General features: G+C 34.0%; 1 protein-coding gene and 1 long non-coding RNA gene across 5 annotated transcripts; one reads left to right on the top strand and one right to left on the bottom strand.

The window, feature by feature from the left end:
- Positions 1–2,322: 2,322 nt before the first annotated feature.
- LOC145632029 (uncharacterized) lies at positions 2,323–7,368 on the bottom strand. Of its 4 annotated transcripts, none has more exons than XR_014112454.1 (6): positions 7,146–7,368; positions 6,932–7,052; positions 6,572–6,798; positions 5,853–6,044; positions 5,497–5,558; positions 2,323–2,858 (listed from the first exon to the last, which is right to left on the bottom strand). It is a non-coding gene; the product is annotated as an uncharacterized LOC145632029 (long non-coding RNA). The 4 variants fall into 4 exon arrangements; XR_014112455.1 differs by having other exon boundaries at positions 6,937–7,052; XR_014112456.1 differs by having other exon boundaries at positions 6,572–6,667; positions 6,937–7,052; positions 7,146–7,366.
- A 291-nt stretch (positions 7,369–7,659) lies between these two features.
- On the top strand, positions 7,660–11,662 carry LOC145632028 (small ribosomal subunit protein uS7-like). Its single transcript, XM_081684283.1, has 5 exons — positions 7,660–7,819; positions 8,366–8,561; positions 9,362–9,633; positions 10,437–10,640; positions 11,365–11,662. The coding sequence occupies exons 2-5, from the start codon at positions 8,466–8,468 to the stop codon at positions 11,417–11,419; spliced, it is 627 nt and encodes a 208-aa protein (XP_081540409.1). The 5' UTR covers positions 7,660–7,819; positions 8,366–8,465; the 3' UTR covers positions 11,420–11,662.
- Positions 11,663–18,319: the final 6,657 nt, after the last annotated feature.

The following is an 18,319-nucleotide window of genomic DNA, read 5'->3' as shown; positions in this document are numbered from 1 at the left end:
AAACTTAGATTTATTATTTTAATTTAATCTATGCTTAAATCTAAGTGTAAATTATGAGTTTTGGGATTTGATTTTTTTATGTTTGATTATAATTATTATGTCAATTAATTTTTAGATTTGATTTTAATTAAAAAAAGCCCTAATTTTTGAAACCCTAGGTTCTTGATTTATGAATTATTGAAGGGTTATGATAAATATTGGTTTAGATCTTTGTTTTAAGTGTTTTAAGTCTTAATTACAGCAAGTTTTAATTAAAATAAAGTGCTGGAATTTTTATGTAGAACACTTAATATTATGTTTAAGATCGCACTCAAGGTATGTTCGCGTACTTAGCATATTTTGATGATGTAGAATCATGCTAGGCTTGATTTCAATCAATTACAAGTAGTATCATGCTAAGGTTTATGTATGGAATTGTGAATTAATGGTGTTGGTGATTGAATTGTGAAGCATGAATTATTTGTGATGATTTATGGATTAGAAAATTATATTTTGGGCATGTTGTGTTTGAATTACACTTTTATTTATGGCATGTTAGAATGCATGATTAATTAAACTACATGTTTAATTATGTTTGGAATATTGAAAAGGAATTTTATTATGGTTCAAATAATTTTTATTGATGCTTTAAGCATGAGGAAGAAGCTATATAAGTGTCTATGTACACAAGGGATAAATTGTATGTTGGTGTCTTTATGCACTTAAGGTGTTTTTAACACCGAGGGATAGGATTTTTGGCGCTTTATGCGTTTAAGGTGTCTTTGACACTGAGGTAGAATTAAAAAGGGTTCAACATTAAATAATATGTGGTCACTAATTATTCAAGAATTAAATTGGTATGTTTGGTTGATTGAATAATTATTGTTGATTGATTTATTATGTTTTGAGAGTCATCACCAGGTCCAATAACATGTAAATAACGTAAATTGAAAGAGATTACGCACCAAAACTCTTGGAACGTATATACCTTGAGTATGGACAATGGGGGGAGTTATGGGGTTTTATATTTAACCATAACTTCTAATGGAGTACAGGACGTTGTACATTCCTTTTTATTTATTATTATGCACAGGAATTCCGCCACCTTTGAGTGGTTTTGTCGCTGGCACGATTAGCTCCTGTGTCAGTTAACCTCAATTTATTTGGGGGAGGTAAAGTTGGAAACCCGTTCGATGCGTAATCAACGCTAAATGAATTATTTAGTGTCTAATTAAAGTGTCTTGTTGATTTTGTGTGTGCTTGTAAACAGGTGCATTGAGGTAAGTGTGTGTTGATAAGTGAAAGCATGTTAGTGTGTTTAATTACGCTTATGTACTCAACTTTGCTGATTGTGTGTGTTTGTGTGTTTGGCCATGTCTTTATCTTGGCCCTATGATGACCCATTTTTAATGGAGAGTAGTGGGGACAAGTAGAGATAAATTTTTCAGGTATTGAAGCATATTCATGACGGGGCATGAGTGAAGAGTGAATCATGCTAGTTTCCATTAGTTTACGATGTGTTTTATGCTTTATTTATTTATGACATATTATGTGTGGACTAACGCAAAGGTTTGGTTTTGGAACGGTTTTGAATAAGGGCCTTTAATGGTTCCAAGTTGTAGTTTGATTTTATTTGACTTTGTTTGTTTCGGTTTTAAACTTTACTTTCGTTTGGTGGACTTTTGAGTTGACTTGTTTAAACGGTTTTTAATTTTAAGTCTTCCGTTGTGTATCTTTGATAGTTGTCTTGGCCGTTTTCACGGTGGCGGTAATGTCTTAGATATTCCTAAATCGTATTTTAAAGAGTAAAGTGGTTATTTAAAGGAAAGGAATTTCTAGGGTGTTACATATAGGCACGTAAATTTATATAAGTGCCACATCAGATATTATATAGGTCAAAAGTCAAAGTATTGACTCGAGTTTATTTGACAAATAATTAAATGTACTTAATTTGGGTGAAATAAATTAAATTAGTCCATTAAGTATTTAAATTAATTTGTTTATTTAATAGTGATGAAAACCTACTAAAATTGGTTAAGTTATTATAAATAAGTCATGATTACCAAGTCAAAAGACCAATACATATTAACCCTAACTAATCACTAGGGTTACCATATAAGGTGTAGTAGTACAAGTGTAGTAATCAAATGCTGTGGACAACATTGTTTGGACACGAGACATTATTCATATGTGAAATGATAAGCATTGTCAATTACATCGAATTGACCGACATTTTGTACATCATTTATGCTAGGTAATTGTAAGTAAAGTAGGAAAAATGACTTTGTAAGCCTAATGGTTTCTGCATAGTTTTATGTAATTTATAGGCAACAATATCCAACATAAGCAATAATTGATGAAGCTTGGCATTCCAGCTGAAAGCCTGAAACTATTAGACAAAGCAAATTCGAAGTACAAATTAGTAGAAGACGATACAGAAGTTGGTTTTGTAAGATAAACAACAGTTTGCGCAGCATTAGAGGAGCAAAACCAACAATGATATCAACTCCATTTGCTTCTCCCAAAGCCCAGTCTCTAAAGATTTCTTCGTCATATCTTGTTGGTCCACCAGCAGCATACCTATCACCACCTCTTACGCCTCCATATCTCTATTCCGACCACATCCATTTTAGGGGCATCAATCCATATATTTATCGCTTCTATAACAATCACCAGCAAGTGGGGGTACCTTTCAGTGCTGCAACGATCACAGGAACACATACCCATCTATGTTATCCAAACGGTCTCTACTATCATAGCACCCCCCAACAGCGCGCTCATAGTAACAGTTACAATCACAATCTCCCTGAAGACCAAAGCTACCAAATTCAGATTATGCAGGATACCTGCCACCACCACTCGATGGGCAATCCCTAGCCCTGCACGCCCACACTTAAGAGGATGAGAATGCTACAATATCATTATTTCAGTGAAGGAGAACAAAGAATTGTAAACGAATATATTCAAGGGCAAAAAAGTTAGCACACTAAAATAAATAATAATAATTATCACCCCTTCCCATCTCTATTTCATAGCTTTTCTATTGCAAATTCTCAGTTCATTATAATAGTTCACCATCTAAAATTCATTGGTATTCTAATCAGCGTATAATCACATATTACTATTTGGGTTCTAAAATCTTGTAATTTTCATTCACCAATCTAGCATGATAATTATTCTACTTCATAAATGAGCATAACATGTCATGAAAACAAATAGTTAACAAACATCTATCAGAAGCAGACCTTGGTGACTATCCTCGTATACACTTCAATTTTATAAGAAGCAGACATTGAATTGGATACGAACCTCATACACTGGTTGAAAAATGCTTGAAGTTTCACTACTTAATTTCTATATGGAGAGATTGCACATAGTTCCCATCAAACTAAGAGACAAACTGTGCTGATGCCAATGGACGTTTTAGCTCGATGATGTACTGGACAACATAGTTTATATAGGACAATATTAAATCTACTGTGTGATCCAGCAAAGATTCATGTAGTGAGTGTACTGATAACAAACCATTTATCTTTAAGTCCGGTTGAACAAAAAACCACCCCTCTACCTCCAAGATATTTTTCAGGGTGCACATATGTAGAGAGGTCCTACTTATATTCCAACAACACCTAATCTTTTCATATAAATCCTCATCAAATCAACAAAAACACACAAGGAATGTAAAGATTTTGTATGATTCAATGGTGATGATTGAGGAATGTAAATATTTTGATTGGTTCACAAAACCGTTTTATAGCATATGCAACGGCAACAAGATTCCTGCAAATCAAGCCAATCGACAAGACTATTCCATTTGTATATCTGCTCCTAAGTTACTTTACAGACTTTTCCAGTAAAGCATATTTTAATCCATAGACTTTTCAAGTAAAGGTGTAAAACACTCAATTGATGATCAAATGACAATGAGAAGTGCAAGTAGTGAGAAATAGGAGGCAGCCCCAAAATGAAGCTAGAATTGAAAATATCCTTGGATGATACAACTACAAATTAAACAATGTTTTCAATATGATATATCTAACTACGATGAACCTGAACACAAACCATTTCATATAATACAACAAACTAACCTTAATTAAACCAAATTCATACAAACATTAAGAAAATATATACCAGTAGAAAAATGAAAAAAGGGAAATTAAAAAGAAAAAGACAAGAAATCAATGCCTATAGAACAATGAAAAAAGAGAAATTAAAAAGAAAATTACCCCTTATTGTCCAAAACCATTCTTTTAAACTTCACTCGTGAATTTAAACTGATATTTGCAAAACAATCAAAGTATACCCACAAATAAATTCCATAAAATCACAAGTTTTGCTCTCTTGAACAATGCAATGTCATGGATAATGCAAACAGTTAGGGTTGAATAACAGAAGCATGACATTTCAATAATCAACTTAGGCATGGAGTTAAAAGAGTGACTCCTAAAATTCAGAGGGTTGAATAACTGTATGATAGACTGCTAGTGCTGACATCTATACTCAACTTATAAGTTTTTAGTGCATCAGGTAGAATTTCACCAAGGAGGCAAGGATTCGTCAAATCGCAGGTAAAAAACATGTGGAGAAATTTATACGCATAAACTAATAATCAAAACAGAAGTAAAATAGCTTAAGCCTAATGGATAGAGGATATGAATCTAAGCTGGTCAAAGATATCAAACCTTGACCAGAAAAAGGTTAAATGAGAAGCTTGAAGAGAGAAACAAGCTGGTTATGCATAGCTTTCATTCAACTTTTAGCTGCTTTCCAACAAGGATCAGAACAACCAAACTTGTGAAATTCTTCAGCCTTGCTTTCAAATAATGAAAAATAAATACAATTTCAATAAGATATTCTTTGAGTTTTATCCACTTATTTTTGGCATATGCCAACAACCGATCTATCCTAAATACTGCAGGATATTTTTGAAATCAAGAAAACTGGCTCTTAATGATTACTTTTCCAAAAGTAGGATCAAACTTGACTAAACAAATCTTAACGCATTGATGAACTCAATGAAAGCAAAAAAATAAAGTTCAATGTCTTTCTAATAATCCAGTCAAGTACTTAAATGTAGCGGACTTAAATTTAGCAGCTTTAGGATCATACCCATATTTCTTAGCCTCAACAGGGAAAAGATCATCGTACTTCATCTTATTTGCAGTGTCATTTGTATAAATAACCACTATTTTTATCCCCCAAATTCTTGCTGGTTATGCTCATTTTAACAAAATGTAATCACACAACAATAATTCAAAATACCAATATTTGTCCCGAGGTTAACAACAATGACATCATTACCTCAATGTTTAATACTCCCGCTCCAAGTAGGATATAAGGGGGTCGATTATACTTAATCTTAGCCCAACAACAGCATGTAGGAGTACACACATAATATATGAGATACTCATAAAATTTGCCAATATTTGAACATTCAAAATACTAAAATGCAAGACTCAAATCCACACGAACCACAATCAATTAAGCATAATAGCATGAAAACTCGGCTTAAATTACCTCTTGTATGATTTTCACAGCAATCTTGTCCTTGACACTTCCTCTGGGATTCAAGAACTCGGCTTTCCCAAGAATTTGCCCAAACAAAAACTAATTAGAGCTTATGCTTGCTTTGATAATTAAGCTAATCAAAGCATAATTTTTCTTTCCTGTACTAATAATATGGCAGCTAAATAACCTAATTCAAAACTTTTGATTCAAAAACTTTTGTTCGAACAAATTTTTTTTATAATACTCTAAAATTGGTTCTCTACACTTTGACATGACATATTGAAACTCGTTCACAAGATAAAATGAAAAATGGCACAATAAAGATATCGGAAGTCATAAATATCAGGATTCAGCCACAGTGTTACCTGAAAATTCTTAACAGCAACAGCAACTTCTATGGAAGTATGTTGAGAACTGCCCTGGAAATAGAGCAAATGCATTTAGTTAAAAAAATTTACAAACTAGGCATTTCAAATAATGATGAAAGCAAACTTCAGTCTTATTGTCTCTCTGTGTGTTTCTCGCCATTTCCGGAACCTGTTGATTCACCCATTCACCTATTATAAGAAAAATCAAACAAAAGGTTCACATAGATATCATCATTTCATCACAATTAATTCACCAAAATTGAAAAATAATGTAGTTAATTTCACAGAAAATCAAACAAAAATCATTCAAGAAATCATAAATCAAATCCTAAATAAGAGGTTTCACTTTAAACATAATTTTTTTGAGGAATATAATCTTAATCAGAAGTTGAAGAATATAAAATCAAATCAATATTTAATCTGAACAAGATAAGATAACAGGTATCTGAAAAATTGTCATAATAAAATTTCAGAATACCCAAGTCGTTGAAGCCATAAAATTAGCAGAAAGAAAAAAACCTAAAAAAAAAAAAAAAATCAAAAATCATACACAGAAGCATAAATTTCATTTCAAATTCAAATTAAAATAATCAAAGATCTAGATAGTCAAAGCCTCAAATATAAATCTAGAAAAATCACCAAAAATCTACCTATATGACTCAATAAAAATTCAGAAAATTGAATGGAAAGTTGAAAGAGGAGTGAGGAAATGGTACCTCAGCAGCGACATACTCAAGGACAGCATAAAGATAGACAAGAGAACCAGAATCAACCCTCTGAGCATCTCAACCCTTCTGCCGGCAGTGCTCTTACTGTGGATTGTGGCGCCACCATTGTTGAATTTGTAGAGAGAATTTTGAGGAGAAAGAGTTATAATGTATATCAATTTCAGTTTCCAAGGAGAGAAAGAGTTGAAGGTCGGAGGAAGAGAGGGAAAGGAAAGCTAAAAACAGAGATATACTGTATATCAATTATCAAGAGAGGGAATAGTGAAAAGGCAATTGTTTATGCATAAAAAAAATATAAATTCACACACAAAAAAAAGGCCGAAATATTGAAAAAAAAATAATAATTACCTAACCTTTAAACTTGAGACTAATGTGAGTAGGAGCACCGGAGCAGGCTGCAGGCTTTTCCTCATTAAAAGCTTTGTTACCTCCATTCTTGTTGGTATCACTTTATCAAGTTATCTTCAACCTTCAAATCACAATTTTTCTCTTGTAGGGTTACATCGCAAGATTAAATAGCATAAATCCTAATTTAATTGTGAAAATGGAAAATATTGAGCACCTTTTGTACGAGAAAATAAGGTTCGGTGATCGACCGGCCTTCATTTTGAGAAGAAGTAAAGCCATTGTCATTGACCACTATTGTGGAGAGAGAATGCAAATAGAGGAGAAGAGAAAGAGGGAAAGATTAAAAACAGAAAATATCAGAGAAGAGATATCAAAAAAGAGGAAAGTGAAAACTGAAAAGATAGTTAAGAAATGAAGGGAGGAGAAAATGCCACGTCAGCATTCTCACACATGCAATTGGCACATGTTGCTACTGTTCATAAGGGAACAAGGTGAAACATTTTAAGGGTTGAAATTTATAAAATTAACATTTTTGTTCCATTTATTTTTAATCTATATCTTGCATATCAAAAATTTGTGATCACATTTTTCAAATACAAAAAATAATAACTAAAAATTAATTGTGATCACAAATTTGGCATGGTCGTCAGGGTTAAGTGGTCAACCCAAATCAAACCCACATAACTAAATTAGTTTAAACCATAATATATAAATGTGGGCCAAGCCCACTATCTAAGTCTACCAGCGAAAATGTTGAATGACTGATTAAAGACTAAAACCCTAAAACTCCTGTATTTTACGCCGCTTTCATTCTCTTTTTTTCTCTTTTGTTTTCAATTTTTCCCCATTAAAATTGGTGATTCAAACTCATTAATCTTTCATCTCCAGGTAATTTATCTAAAAATTTCATTCTCTTTAATTAATTCTGTTGTGTTTTAATCTGATTATGTATTCATGTTGCTCTATTATTTCTTCAATTCATTGCATGCGTTTTGTTTATGAGGTTATTTCATTCTCTTTACTTAATTTTGTTGAGTTTTATTTATTTTTCGCCTTTTTATTCATTTTTATGTAATTATGTTACTCTATATGCGTATTGTTTTAGCTTGTTTTGTTTTGATTTTATTTCATATGCATTGTGTTTTGATTTTTTCATATGCGTTTATGAGTTCATTTTATGTTTATGTTTATGTTGCTCTTATGGTAAATTTCTGTTGGAATATCGTGATTATTTGTTTGTGTTGATTTTCTGTTGTGCAACACATATTTTGTAAGTTCTCTTTTTCTGTCTCACTTATATGAAAGTTGTTGAGTGCTTGGATAGTTGATAATCTCTGCAATTTTGTGATTTCTCTCTGAGTATCTGACCATCTGAGTTTGCATTCCTCTGTTGGATAGTAGAGTCTGCTTAATTAACTCATTCTTAATTAACAGATAGTAGAGTCTGTTGGATATACCATTCCATAGTTACCTCAAAGCCTGGAATTCTAGGCGTTTTTCGAGCTTTTAATTTCTCTCTGCTCAATCTCTTACCATGGCGGCGGTAGAAGTTGCAGTCCCAGTTGAGACTCCCGATCCTTTGCAAAATGAGGTCAAGCTTTTCGGTCGATGGAGCTTTGACGATGTCACTGTTCGTAATCTTCTCTCTCCTATTCATATTTTTGTTGATCTCCTCCTTTTTGATCATTAATTATAAAGTGTATGATTTTGATAGTTCCTACTAATTTGTATGTTTTTGTGAAATGAGTTTACTTTTATTTAAGCCTTCCAGCCGGAAAGGCTTGAATTTGGACTTAATTTGATGATATACAGTTTCCTAAGTTGTTTGGATCTTTAAGATTGTTAGTTATTTTGCTGTTGTTTTAACATGCTGATTATTGATTTTTTGCATTGAAATTATTTGGAATTAGCTGCTTTCTGTATACTTTTAGTAATTTGAGATGATTTAAATTTTACAGATTTTTCAATTATGGGATTGAGTAATTTAGGCTTTCCAATTGTTTTTTCCAAGCATATTGGTATAGTAATATGCAATGTATGTATTTGTCATACTTATTTTCTTGTTTGTCACGCAAATGGGAATGAAGGCACTTTGTCTGTCCTAATTTAGTTGTTACATAACAAGTTCTAATCACGGTAGCAATAAGACTATTGTTTCTGGAATTCATTATGACCTTGCTGTATCATGTTTAGAGTACTATGTTGATTTTAATTGGTGTGTGACTGTAGAGTTATAGAATTCATAAGCAATATTGTATTCGGTTGCAAGTTGCTGCTATTGCTGCATAATTTTGGTTCTTATGTGGTTAGATTAGATGAATATAATTCTCTCTTAAGGAGTGTGTTTATTGACAATAGATGGATTTTATTATTTTCTGTTGCGTGTTATACTTATATATGTGTTAAGAAGGCCCTTGGTTTGATATGTAGGTCCATGACATTGCTTTGGCTGATTACATCGGAGTGACTGCAGTTAAGCATGCCACGTACGTCCCTCACACTTCTGGAAGATATCAAATGAAGCGTTTCAGGAAAGCTCAGTGCCCTATTGTTGAAAGGTTGACCAATTCTCTCATGATGCACGGACGCAACAATGGAAAGAAGCTGATGGCTGTTCGCATTATTAAGCATGCCATGGACATCATCCATCTCTTGACTGACTTGAACCCCATTCAAGTAGTAGTTGATGCCATCATCAACAGGTATTAGAAAACCCCCCTTCTGTATTGCCTTCTCTGTAGGCTCTTTTTTGTTTGCTTTGCACCATTTTTACATACATAGGACATTTAGAATATCGAATTAAATGTTGGTATTGTTCATTAGCTTTCATTATTCTATTGTTTTAAACCAGCGTTACAAGGTTCGCGGTACGTAGCCTGAACCGCGAACTGAGTCGCGCGTATCGGAACGCGGAACAAACGCGACTTGAGTCGCTAGGGTTCACGACCTGGATCGCTGAAGGAGGCGTCTCTGGTACTGAATGGGTTCAATGGTTTTTTGCGATATTTCCAATGCATTTTCTCTCTCTTCTGGTTTTATATATCTTAGGAATTAGGAGTAGTTTTTTTCTCTCTCCTCTCTCCTCTCTCCTTTCTCCAGTAGTACTATTAAGCCAGTAAGTTTATAATGTTGTTTTTATTGGAGTATTTATTATTTATTTATTTGTACTACATAGGGTGGCGGCTAGGGTTATATTCCAAATGGGCTTAAATCTTTGGGCTTTATATTATATATATTATGTACTCTATTTCTTAACCAACCCACATAAATTCCTAAGATACAACTACATTTTATATTGTTTTCCAAATCAATATCTTATTAATAAAAATCACCCATATATTTTATTATTTTATTTATTTCGTACCCAATCGTACCGAATTCATCACGGGTAGCGTGTCGCGTATCCGTTTCCGTACCACGTTTCGAATCGAATCGTGTACCTTGTAACATTATTTTAAACACAATAATACCCTTATTGTTACTCAAACCATGTTGTGTTATGCAGTGGACCCAGAGAAGATGCAACCAGAATTGGTTCTGCTGGTGTTGTGAGGCGTCAAGCTGTTGATATCTCTCCACTAAGGCGTGTTAATCAGGCAATCTATCTTCTTACTACTGGTGCTCGTGAGAGTGCTTTCAGGAACATCAAGACCATTGCTGAGTGCCTTGCTGATGAACTCATCAATGCTGCCAAGGGTTCATCCAACAGGTAATCTGCCTCTTTTAATGAATACTCTATAGTAAGCACTAAGCAGTATATGTTCGGTGATGTATCAGGTAGCTGACTGGCTGTACAGTTCTTGACATGCTGAGTGCAATGTTAAAATGTCATGGTTTGAATGATTTTAATTGTTGCTCACAGTACAATCTTGATTGTTGAAAATGGCATAAGAAGTAAATATGTGGTGGCTGGTAGGAGTTGAGCAAATGCTCATTCTATGTCACGCCAGAGATATTGTCTACCGCCATTCTTGCTATACCTTTTTTGACACTAATGATACCTTCACTATACCTTAAGTATTTTACAAGGAAATATATTATCTTACATAGTAATAATAATCCTATATATATATACCTCCTCCGTTTTCTTTTACTTGCAACACACCTTTTAAGCACGCAGTTTTAGGAGATGATTAGTGAGGGTAAACGAGCGATTTTATCAATATAGTTTTTACACGAAAATTAGAATAGGGTTAAGTATCATTTGTAAAAATTACAATAAAAAATTTGTACGTTTACATTACATAAACCCGACCTCAAAACACGTGCCACAAGGCTGTGTTGCAAGTAAAAGAAAACGGAGGAAGTATAAGATTATTTATTACGGTCTATGCGTAGAAAGATACCCAGAGCAGCTCAATGTTCATCATATGCTGTCTTTTACGGATTATTTATTATTTTTTCTTGAATTTTTTTATTTTTTTCCCCTGCAGTTATGCTATCAAGAAGAAAGATGAAATTGAAAGAGTTGCCAAGGCCAACCGTTAAGTTAGGGACTATGTTTAAACACTGGGATTTTTGTTGCTTCTTTTTTTGGATTTGTACTCTATGGATCTTATATAAGAATCAAAGATGTCCTAGAGGTAATTTTTTTTTCTTTCTCTCTCGGTGTGAGCAACCTCGCTTTTACGGTTGGATTGATATACATTTCTTTGGGATGAGTATGTAGAGTTAAAATTAATGTACCTTCAGATCAATTTTTATCATGCTCTCAATCACTTACTCCCTCCATCCCAATTTTCTTACCCAGCCATTTTTACAAGTTGTTTTGAGTTTTAGTCAAGTGTCATTAACAGATAAAAATTGATGGGGGCTAAAAGCAATGCGTGAGTTGAAAGTGTGGTTCCTTGTTATTACCATTCATGGTATTGTCAATTTGGACAAGCTTAAAAGGGATAGAAGGATTAAGTCGAAAAGAATTCACTTGTTGCCGGCTTGCTGCAGCAAAGTTTTTGTAGGATGAATTCGTTTCTTGAAATTGAGTATTGATCAGTTACAAAAATCTTACTTCAACAGTACTATATTCGTCCTCTTATTACATGCCTATTTTTTGCACGGGAATTAAGAAAGTTAAAGATTTCTTAAAACTAATAATTAGATGTATAAATGTGCATTTGAGGTTAGAGAGAGATGGAGAGTAAGACAAACTTACAAAGTGGTTGGGAATTAGGAGATAGAAAGTATTGGAAATCTATATCTATACTTCTATACTTAGTATTTAAAAGCTTAAACTACAACCGTTCATATGTCCTCTCAACTTATTCATACTTCCTCTGTTCTTTTTTATTCGACCTGTTTCTTTTATCACGCTTGTCAATGCAAAACTTTAGCGATCAATAACTTTAATTCTTCATAAGTAAAAATTATAAAAGTTGTATATTACGATAATACTTATTGAGACGAATTAAAAAAGATATCATATGAATATATTTTTCCTTACATATCATTAACCAAAGACGGTCAAAGGAGAGGTGGTGAATAGTGTAAAAAGTCAAAGTGGGTCAAGTAAAAATGAACGGAGGAAGTATGTCACATGTACTCACAACTCACTCATATGCCAGATGTTACTTCTCTTACCTTTTTAATATTAAAAAAATTAAATATAGTTCACTTTTACCTTTATGCGTAACTTGCATATTTAATTAAGTAGGAAAATGAAGTGTTTCATTTCTACCATGATAGAGTAAAGTTGAATTAACATAAACATATGAATAAAAAATAATCTTTTTATCTCTTAAACTTAAAATATAGTTTAAACTAATACGAAGTATTTAGTATGTCTTTTCATATTCTACAATATTCATGTATATATGGTTAACTAAATTCCTTCATATTTTTCCACAATTCCACCTTCACCTTTTTTTTTTTTTTTTTTTTTTTTTTTTTTTTTAAGTTTTCACACCATTCACCTCAAAAGTCATAAAACTATAACTTCGTAGTTTCAACTATTAAAAAGCATACATTTATATGAAAAATAACATAAGTTATAACCCGTGCATTGAACGGGCCAAATGCTAGTTGATGTTAAAGTATAGAAAAGAAAAAGAAAAGGGATGACAAATCATAAAAAAAGAGAATAATATTGTAAAAAGTACAACCTATAAATAGAAATAAAACTTAATTTTGATGACCCAAAAAAGAAATACAGATATATAATAAAAGGACGGAGGGAGTATTATTTTATGTCTCAGTGGTAAAAAATTATTGTTGAAAAATGCTATACGTAGTCCTTAGGGCTATATATAAGCATTAAATTTACAACTTGTGTATTTAATACTTAAATGTAGTCCTTAGATAGCATTACCCGTTATTGTTTAGTGGTATAAAATTAATATTCGGTGTTAGAACTTAAATAAGCCGATTTTTCCTTAAGTGAATTTACTCTTTGTTTTATAAATTTCTATAATTTCTTTTATTTGTCTTAATTTTTATTAGCGACGTCGATTTAATATTAGAGCCATGCCAAATTGCTAATTAATTAGTAAATAAGTAAAACTGGAGAATACTAAGTCAATCTACTGAGTTCAAGAAACCTACTTTAGACTATCACATATTCACATTTCTGAAAAATACTTCTAACTTTAGCCCAATCCTTAATTATATAGTAGATCAAATAGGTGAATTAAAATTAGAAGTTGATAACATATATGCGTTGTATTAATATTGAAAGCAATATATCAATAATTACAACCGATATTAATTTTTTAAAAAAAAAAGAAAAAAAAAGTGAGTTTAAAGAACAAGTTAAACAAATACAACTTGTTTTAACAAACTAGGTTAGACATCAATTTAATAAAGAAGTATCACCTAATACAGAAAAAATCGTCCCTTATAAATATAAATATCCTTTTCAAAATTTAGATAAGATTAAAAAGTTTACTATATCCCTTCCTAAAAGATCCATTAGTGAAAGGAACAAAGAGACTAAAGATGAGCTCAGAAGAAAATGCTAGAAGAATTATAAATCTTATTTGATAAAGAAGACCCTAGTGAACTAAACGAAATCATGAAAAGAGTTTCTAAAAAAGAGATTGCTTTTGATAATGAAATTGAAGAAAGTAATTATGTATGAAAATTAATATTGTATCACTTCCTCTGTATCTTTAATCATATTATTGTGAAAAAGACTACAAGTTTAATTTTAATTAAGACACATTGAAATGAATCTAAGAAGATCCTAAATGATTATGTTTTCTTTTACCTATCACGAATGTTAGTCAAAACAAAGTTAATAAATAGTGTCAATAGTCAAAACGTGTTATCTAATTTAGAACGAAAGAAGTACATAACTATAATAGTATAATTAATACGGAGTACTTTATCTGTTCTTTTTTTTACTTGATCCGCTTTGACTTTTATACTATTTACTAACTCACCTTTGACCGATTTTTCTGAATTATATATAAAGAAAAACATGTTCATGTAGAATCTTGTTAGATTCGTCTAAATAAGTACTATTACAATATATAACTTTTATAAGTTTTATTCAGAGAAAATTAAAGTTATTGATGGTTAAATTTGTACATCGACAAGCGTGATAAAAGAAATAGGTCAAATAAAAAAACAAAGGGAGTATGGTATACTCCGAATCTATACTATTCTAAAAAGAGAAAACAAGGTTTGATAGAAAAGGGTAGTTGTACAGTGTATTGTTTTTGTAAAATTCCATTCAAGTCCCAATTGTTGATGACTTGCAAGCTGCGGCATTTACTTGTTTTTTTTTTTAATTTTTTTTTTTATTATTTTTTTTTTTGACAAGACGAGCTAAGAAATAAAAAAAACAAAAGAAAGAAAGAAAAAAACTAGAAGGACCATAACAACACACGACGCTGACGAGCTTGAGATGCCAACCAATGAGCTGGAGCCACCCACTGACGAGGAACTTTCCGAACTTCGCAGAATAAAAACCGAGTAAGGATAACCTTTATATCCTAAAGAAACCATAAGCAAGAGATATCCTGACATCTCTTATTTGTAAGGAAAGTTAACAAAGTTGAGCAATCTGTGTAGATAAGCAAACGCCTAAAACCACGACGATCAGCCGCCTTAAGAGCCCACAAACAGGTCTGCAACTCAGACTGAAAAGCCGAGGACGAAGTGAAGGCTCTACAACCACCACCAAGTACAATGTCTAAATCCGAAGATCTAAAAACCCAACCTGCCCCTGCAGTATGGTCATGAAGAGTATAAGCACCATCAAACACAAGGCAAATATCAGCATTTGAATCCGATGAGCCTTGTAAAAGGCATGACGAAGAAACATGATGTCGAAGGGCAGTAGAAGCCATCCCCAATGATCGAATAGCAGACTTAAAATCCTCAGCCGCAAGACTACGAGAAACCCATTCCTGCATTATATGACAAACAAAATTAGAAGAAATAACAGCCTGACGAAAGATTTTGTGATTGCGAGCAATCCAAATGGCCCAAAGAAAAGAGACTAAGTTGACCAAAGTTTCCCAAGACTTATTTCGTCGTAAATCCAAAACTATCTCAACAAACCAAGCAGAGAAAGTAATGTCTCGACGAACTTGAAGCGACGCAATAAGAGGAGCAGTCACCCAGACTTCCCAAACCAAAGGACAATCTCTAAAAAAATGTTCAACCGATTCGTGATTTCCCAGACAAAGAACACAAGTGGTATCCACTGGAATCCCGTGTTGTTGTAATATACCAGTGAGAGGTAATGCATTATTAAGAAGCTTCCAGCAAAATAGAAGCAGCTTTGGCAAGAGGGGCAGGCTCCAGAAAACCTTCCACCATGAAGAAGGGAAGGCTGAAACCCCAGCAGAGTAGTCTGGATTTCTTAACAACATAGCGTAGGCTGATTTAGTAGAAAATACCCCGTCCTTTGAATATTTCCAGTAAACGAAATCGTCCATTGGTCTACTCGGACGTTCTAAAGCCAAAATACGGCTAGCTGTTGAGGAATCAAACAACTGATAAACCCGAGAAGTATCCCACGCGTATGAACGCGGATTAATGATAGAAGAAACATGAGACGGAAGAGGCGTCTCACAATTGCCTCGAAATGAAATTGAGTCCCCAGGAACCCAAGAATCTTGAAGAATGCGGACCTGAGAACCCGAACCAACTTTCCAAGAAACACCCTTAGCCAGAACCGACAAGCCTTGCAAAAGACCTTGACACCCCCAAGAAGAGCCAGGAATCCTCCGAGTCTGTAAAAGATGTAGAGAAGGATACCGCGCCGAAAAAATTCTGGAAACAAGAAGCTGGGGATGATGATGAATGCGCCAACACTGTCGAGCCAACATAACCGAGTTAAACGAATGAAGCTGACGAATACCTAAACCTCCCAATCCTTTTGGGAGATGCAGAATCGCATTTGATCGTAAAGCTAATCCCCGAGAACGAGGTTCTGACTTCCACCAAAAGCGAGCCAAAAGACTATCCACCTTGGAGCAAATTGACAAAGGCACTTTAAACACTGAGAGAATATGATTAAAAGAAGCAACAAGAACAGAGTTGATAACAACCAATTTTGTTGCAGAAGATAGACCCAAAGAAGCCAAAGCAGACAAGCGCTGAACCACCTTATCAATTAGGAAATTAAAATCTGCAACCTTACTGCGACCTAGTTCCACTGGTAAACCCAAGTAAGAACCTAGAGTAGGCTTGCATTGAAGCTTCAAGTTACCAGCAAGGAAATCGTGATAGTCCGAAGGAGTGTTAGGACTAAATTTCACAAACGACTTCTGAAGATTAATCACTTGTCCTGACAATGAACAAAACTCTGATAAAAGGGTTGTAAGATTTTCACAAGCCTGAGGAGTAACTTGCAAAAATAAAAGGGAATCATCAGCGAAGAACAAGTGAGAAATCACCGGAGAACCACGAGAAACATAAATGCCTTTAAGAAGAGAAGCTCTCTCAGCTTTTCTAATCATAGCAGAAAGTACCTCCATGCAAAGAACGAACAAATAGGAGGACAGGGGATCTCCTTGTCGAAGACCACATTGAGGATGAAAGGCCGGAAGTGGATTACCATTTACCAACACTTGGTAAGATACTGTCGAAACACACTGACGAATAATGTGAATCCAGTATGGAGGAAACCCATAAGCTTGAAGCAGGCGGAACAGAAAATCCCTGTTTACTCTGTCATAAGCCTTGTTCATATCCAACTTGATGGCATCAAAAAACCTTTTTTTAGCCTTTGACTTATTCATAAAAGTGAGAACTTCGTGAGCAATCAAGGCATTATCGAAAGAAGCCGCCCTGGAACAAAAGCATTCTGAAAATCTGCAACTAGGCTAGGCAACACCTGACGGAGACGGCAAGTAAGACACTTTGCCACACACTTATAAATGACATTACAGAGCCCTATGGGACGGAATTGAGAAATAAGTTCTGGATTATCCACCTTCGGAAGTAAAGCTAAAAAAGTGCGATTCCAATCTTTCAACATATAACCATGGACAAAGAAATGCTGAACCGCAGAAACCACAGAATTTCCAACCGAATCCCATAAGGTTTTAAAGAAAGCTGAAGGGAAACCATCCGGACCAGGGGATTTATCATCATCAATACTAAAAATCGCAGCCCGAATTTCATCTGAGGTAAAGGGCTCCATAAGAGAATCTATCTGAGTAGAAGAAAGAGAAGGAAGACAGAGACTATCCCACCACTCAGTATCAAAAGTGGAAACATCCGCAGAAGCTGAATACAAATCCTTATAAAAGTCCAGAATGATAGAAGCAATCCGATCAGGATCTTGATGCCAACAACCAGAAGAATCTCGAAGTCCTAAAATCTTATTCTTTCGTTTACGAGACTGGACCGAAGAGAACAAAAGATGAGAATGAGAATCTCCTAGAGCATCCCATTTAGTTTTTGCCCTTTGCTGCCAAAAAATAAAGGCCGCCTGTGCCTCTGCCATTTTTGTGTTTTTAGTGGAAATGAAAAGGCACCGGTCTGCTCGAGAGTTAAGAGACTGAGAGGCTTGTTGAACATCAAAGACCAGCTGTTTCCAATTAATTCCCCATGATTTCTTATGTGAAATACACCAAGCTAGGAGACGATCCCGAGAAATAGAAAGTCTACGAGATAAAACAAACATGGGGGAACCAGGAAGGAACAAAGAAAAGACAGAAGCGATAATGTTGTGTATAGCTGGAGCCGACAAACACCAGTTCTCAATTCTGTAAGGACGTTTACCACACCTAGAATCAGCCGTATCAGAAAGAATAATAGCAGCATGATCCGAAAATAAGATGGGTTGATGTAAAAGCTTTGTATCCGGGTAATTAGCAAACCAAGTGGAGGAGCCATAGGCTCGATCCAGACGCTCAAAAATAGGATCGGAATCTAATCTATTATTCGTCCAGGTATATCGAGGACCAGAAAAAGGAACATCTATCAAGTCCA

Source organism: Chenopodium album, chromosome 5 (assembly GCF_948465745.1).
Source record: "Chenopodium album chromosome 5, dcCheAlbu1.1, whole genome shotgun sequence".
Taxonomy (NCBI): Eukaryota; Viridiplantae; Streptophyta; class Magnoliopsida; order Caryophyllales; family Amaranthaceae; genus Chenopodium; species Chenopodium album.
Note: the sequence above shows the minus strand (reverse complement) of the source record. Positions and strands in the feature narration are given on the sequence as shown.

Coding starts and splice junctions, on each gene's coding strand:
- LOC145632028 (XM_081684283.1), top strand. CDS start 8,466: ATGGCGGCGGTAGAAGTTGCAGTCCCAGTTGAGACTCCCGATCCTTTG. Junction 9,634..10,436: donor GTTGATGCCATCATCAACAG/GTATTAGAAAAC, acceptor TGTGTTATGCAG/TGGACCCAGAGAAGATGCAA. Junction 10,641..11,364: donor GCCAAGGGTTCATCCAACAG/GTAATCTGCCTC, acceptor TTTCCCCTGCAG/TTATGCTATCAAGAAGAAAG.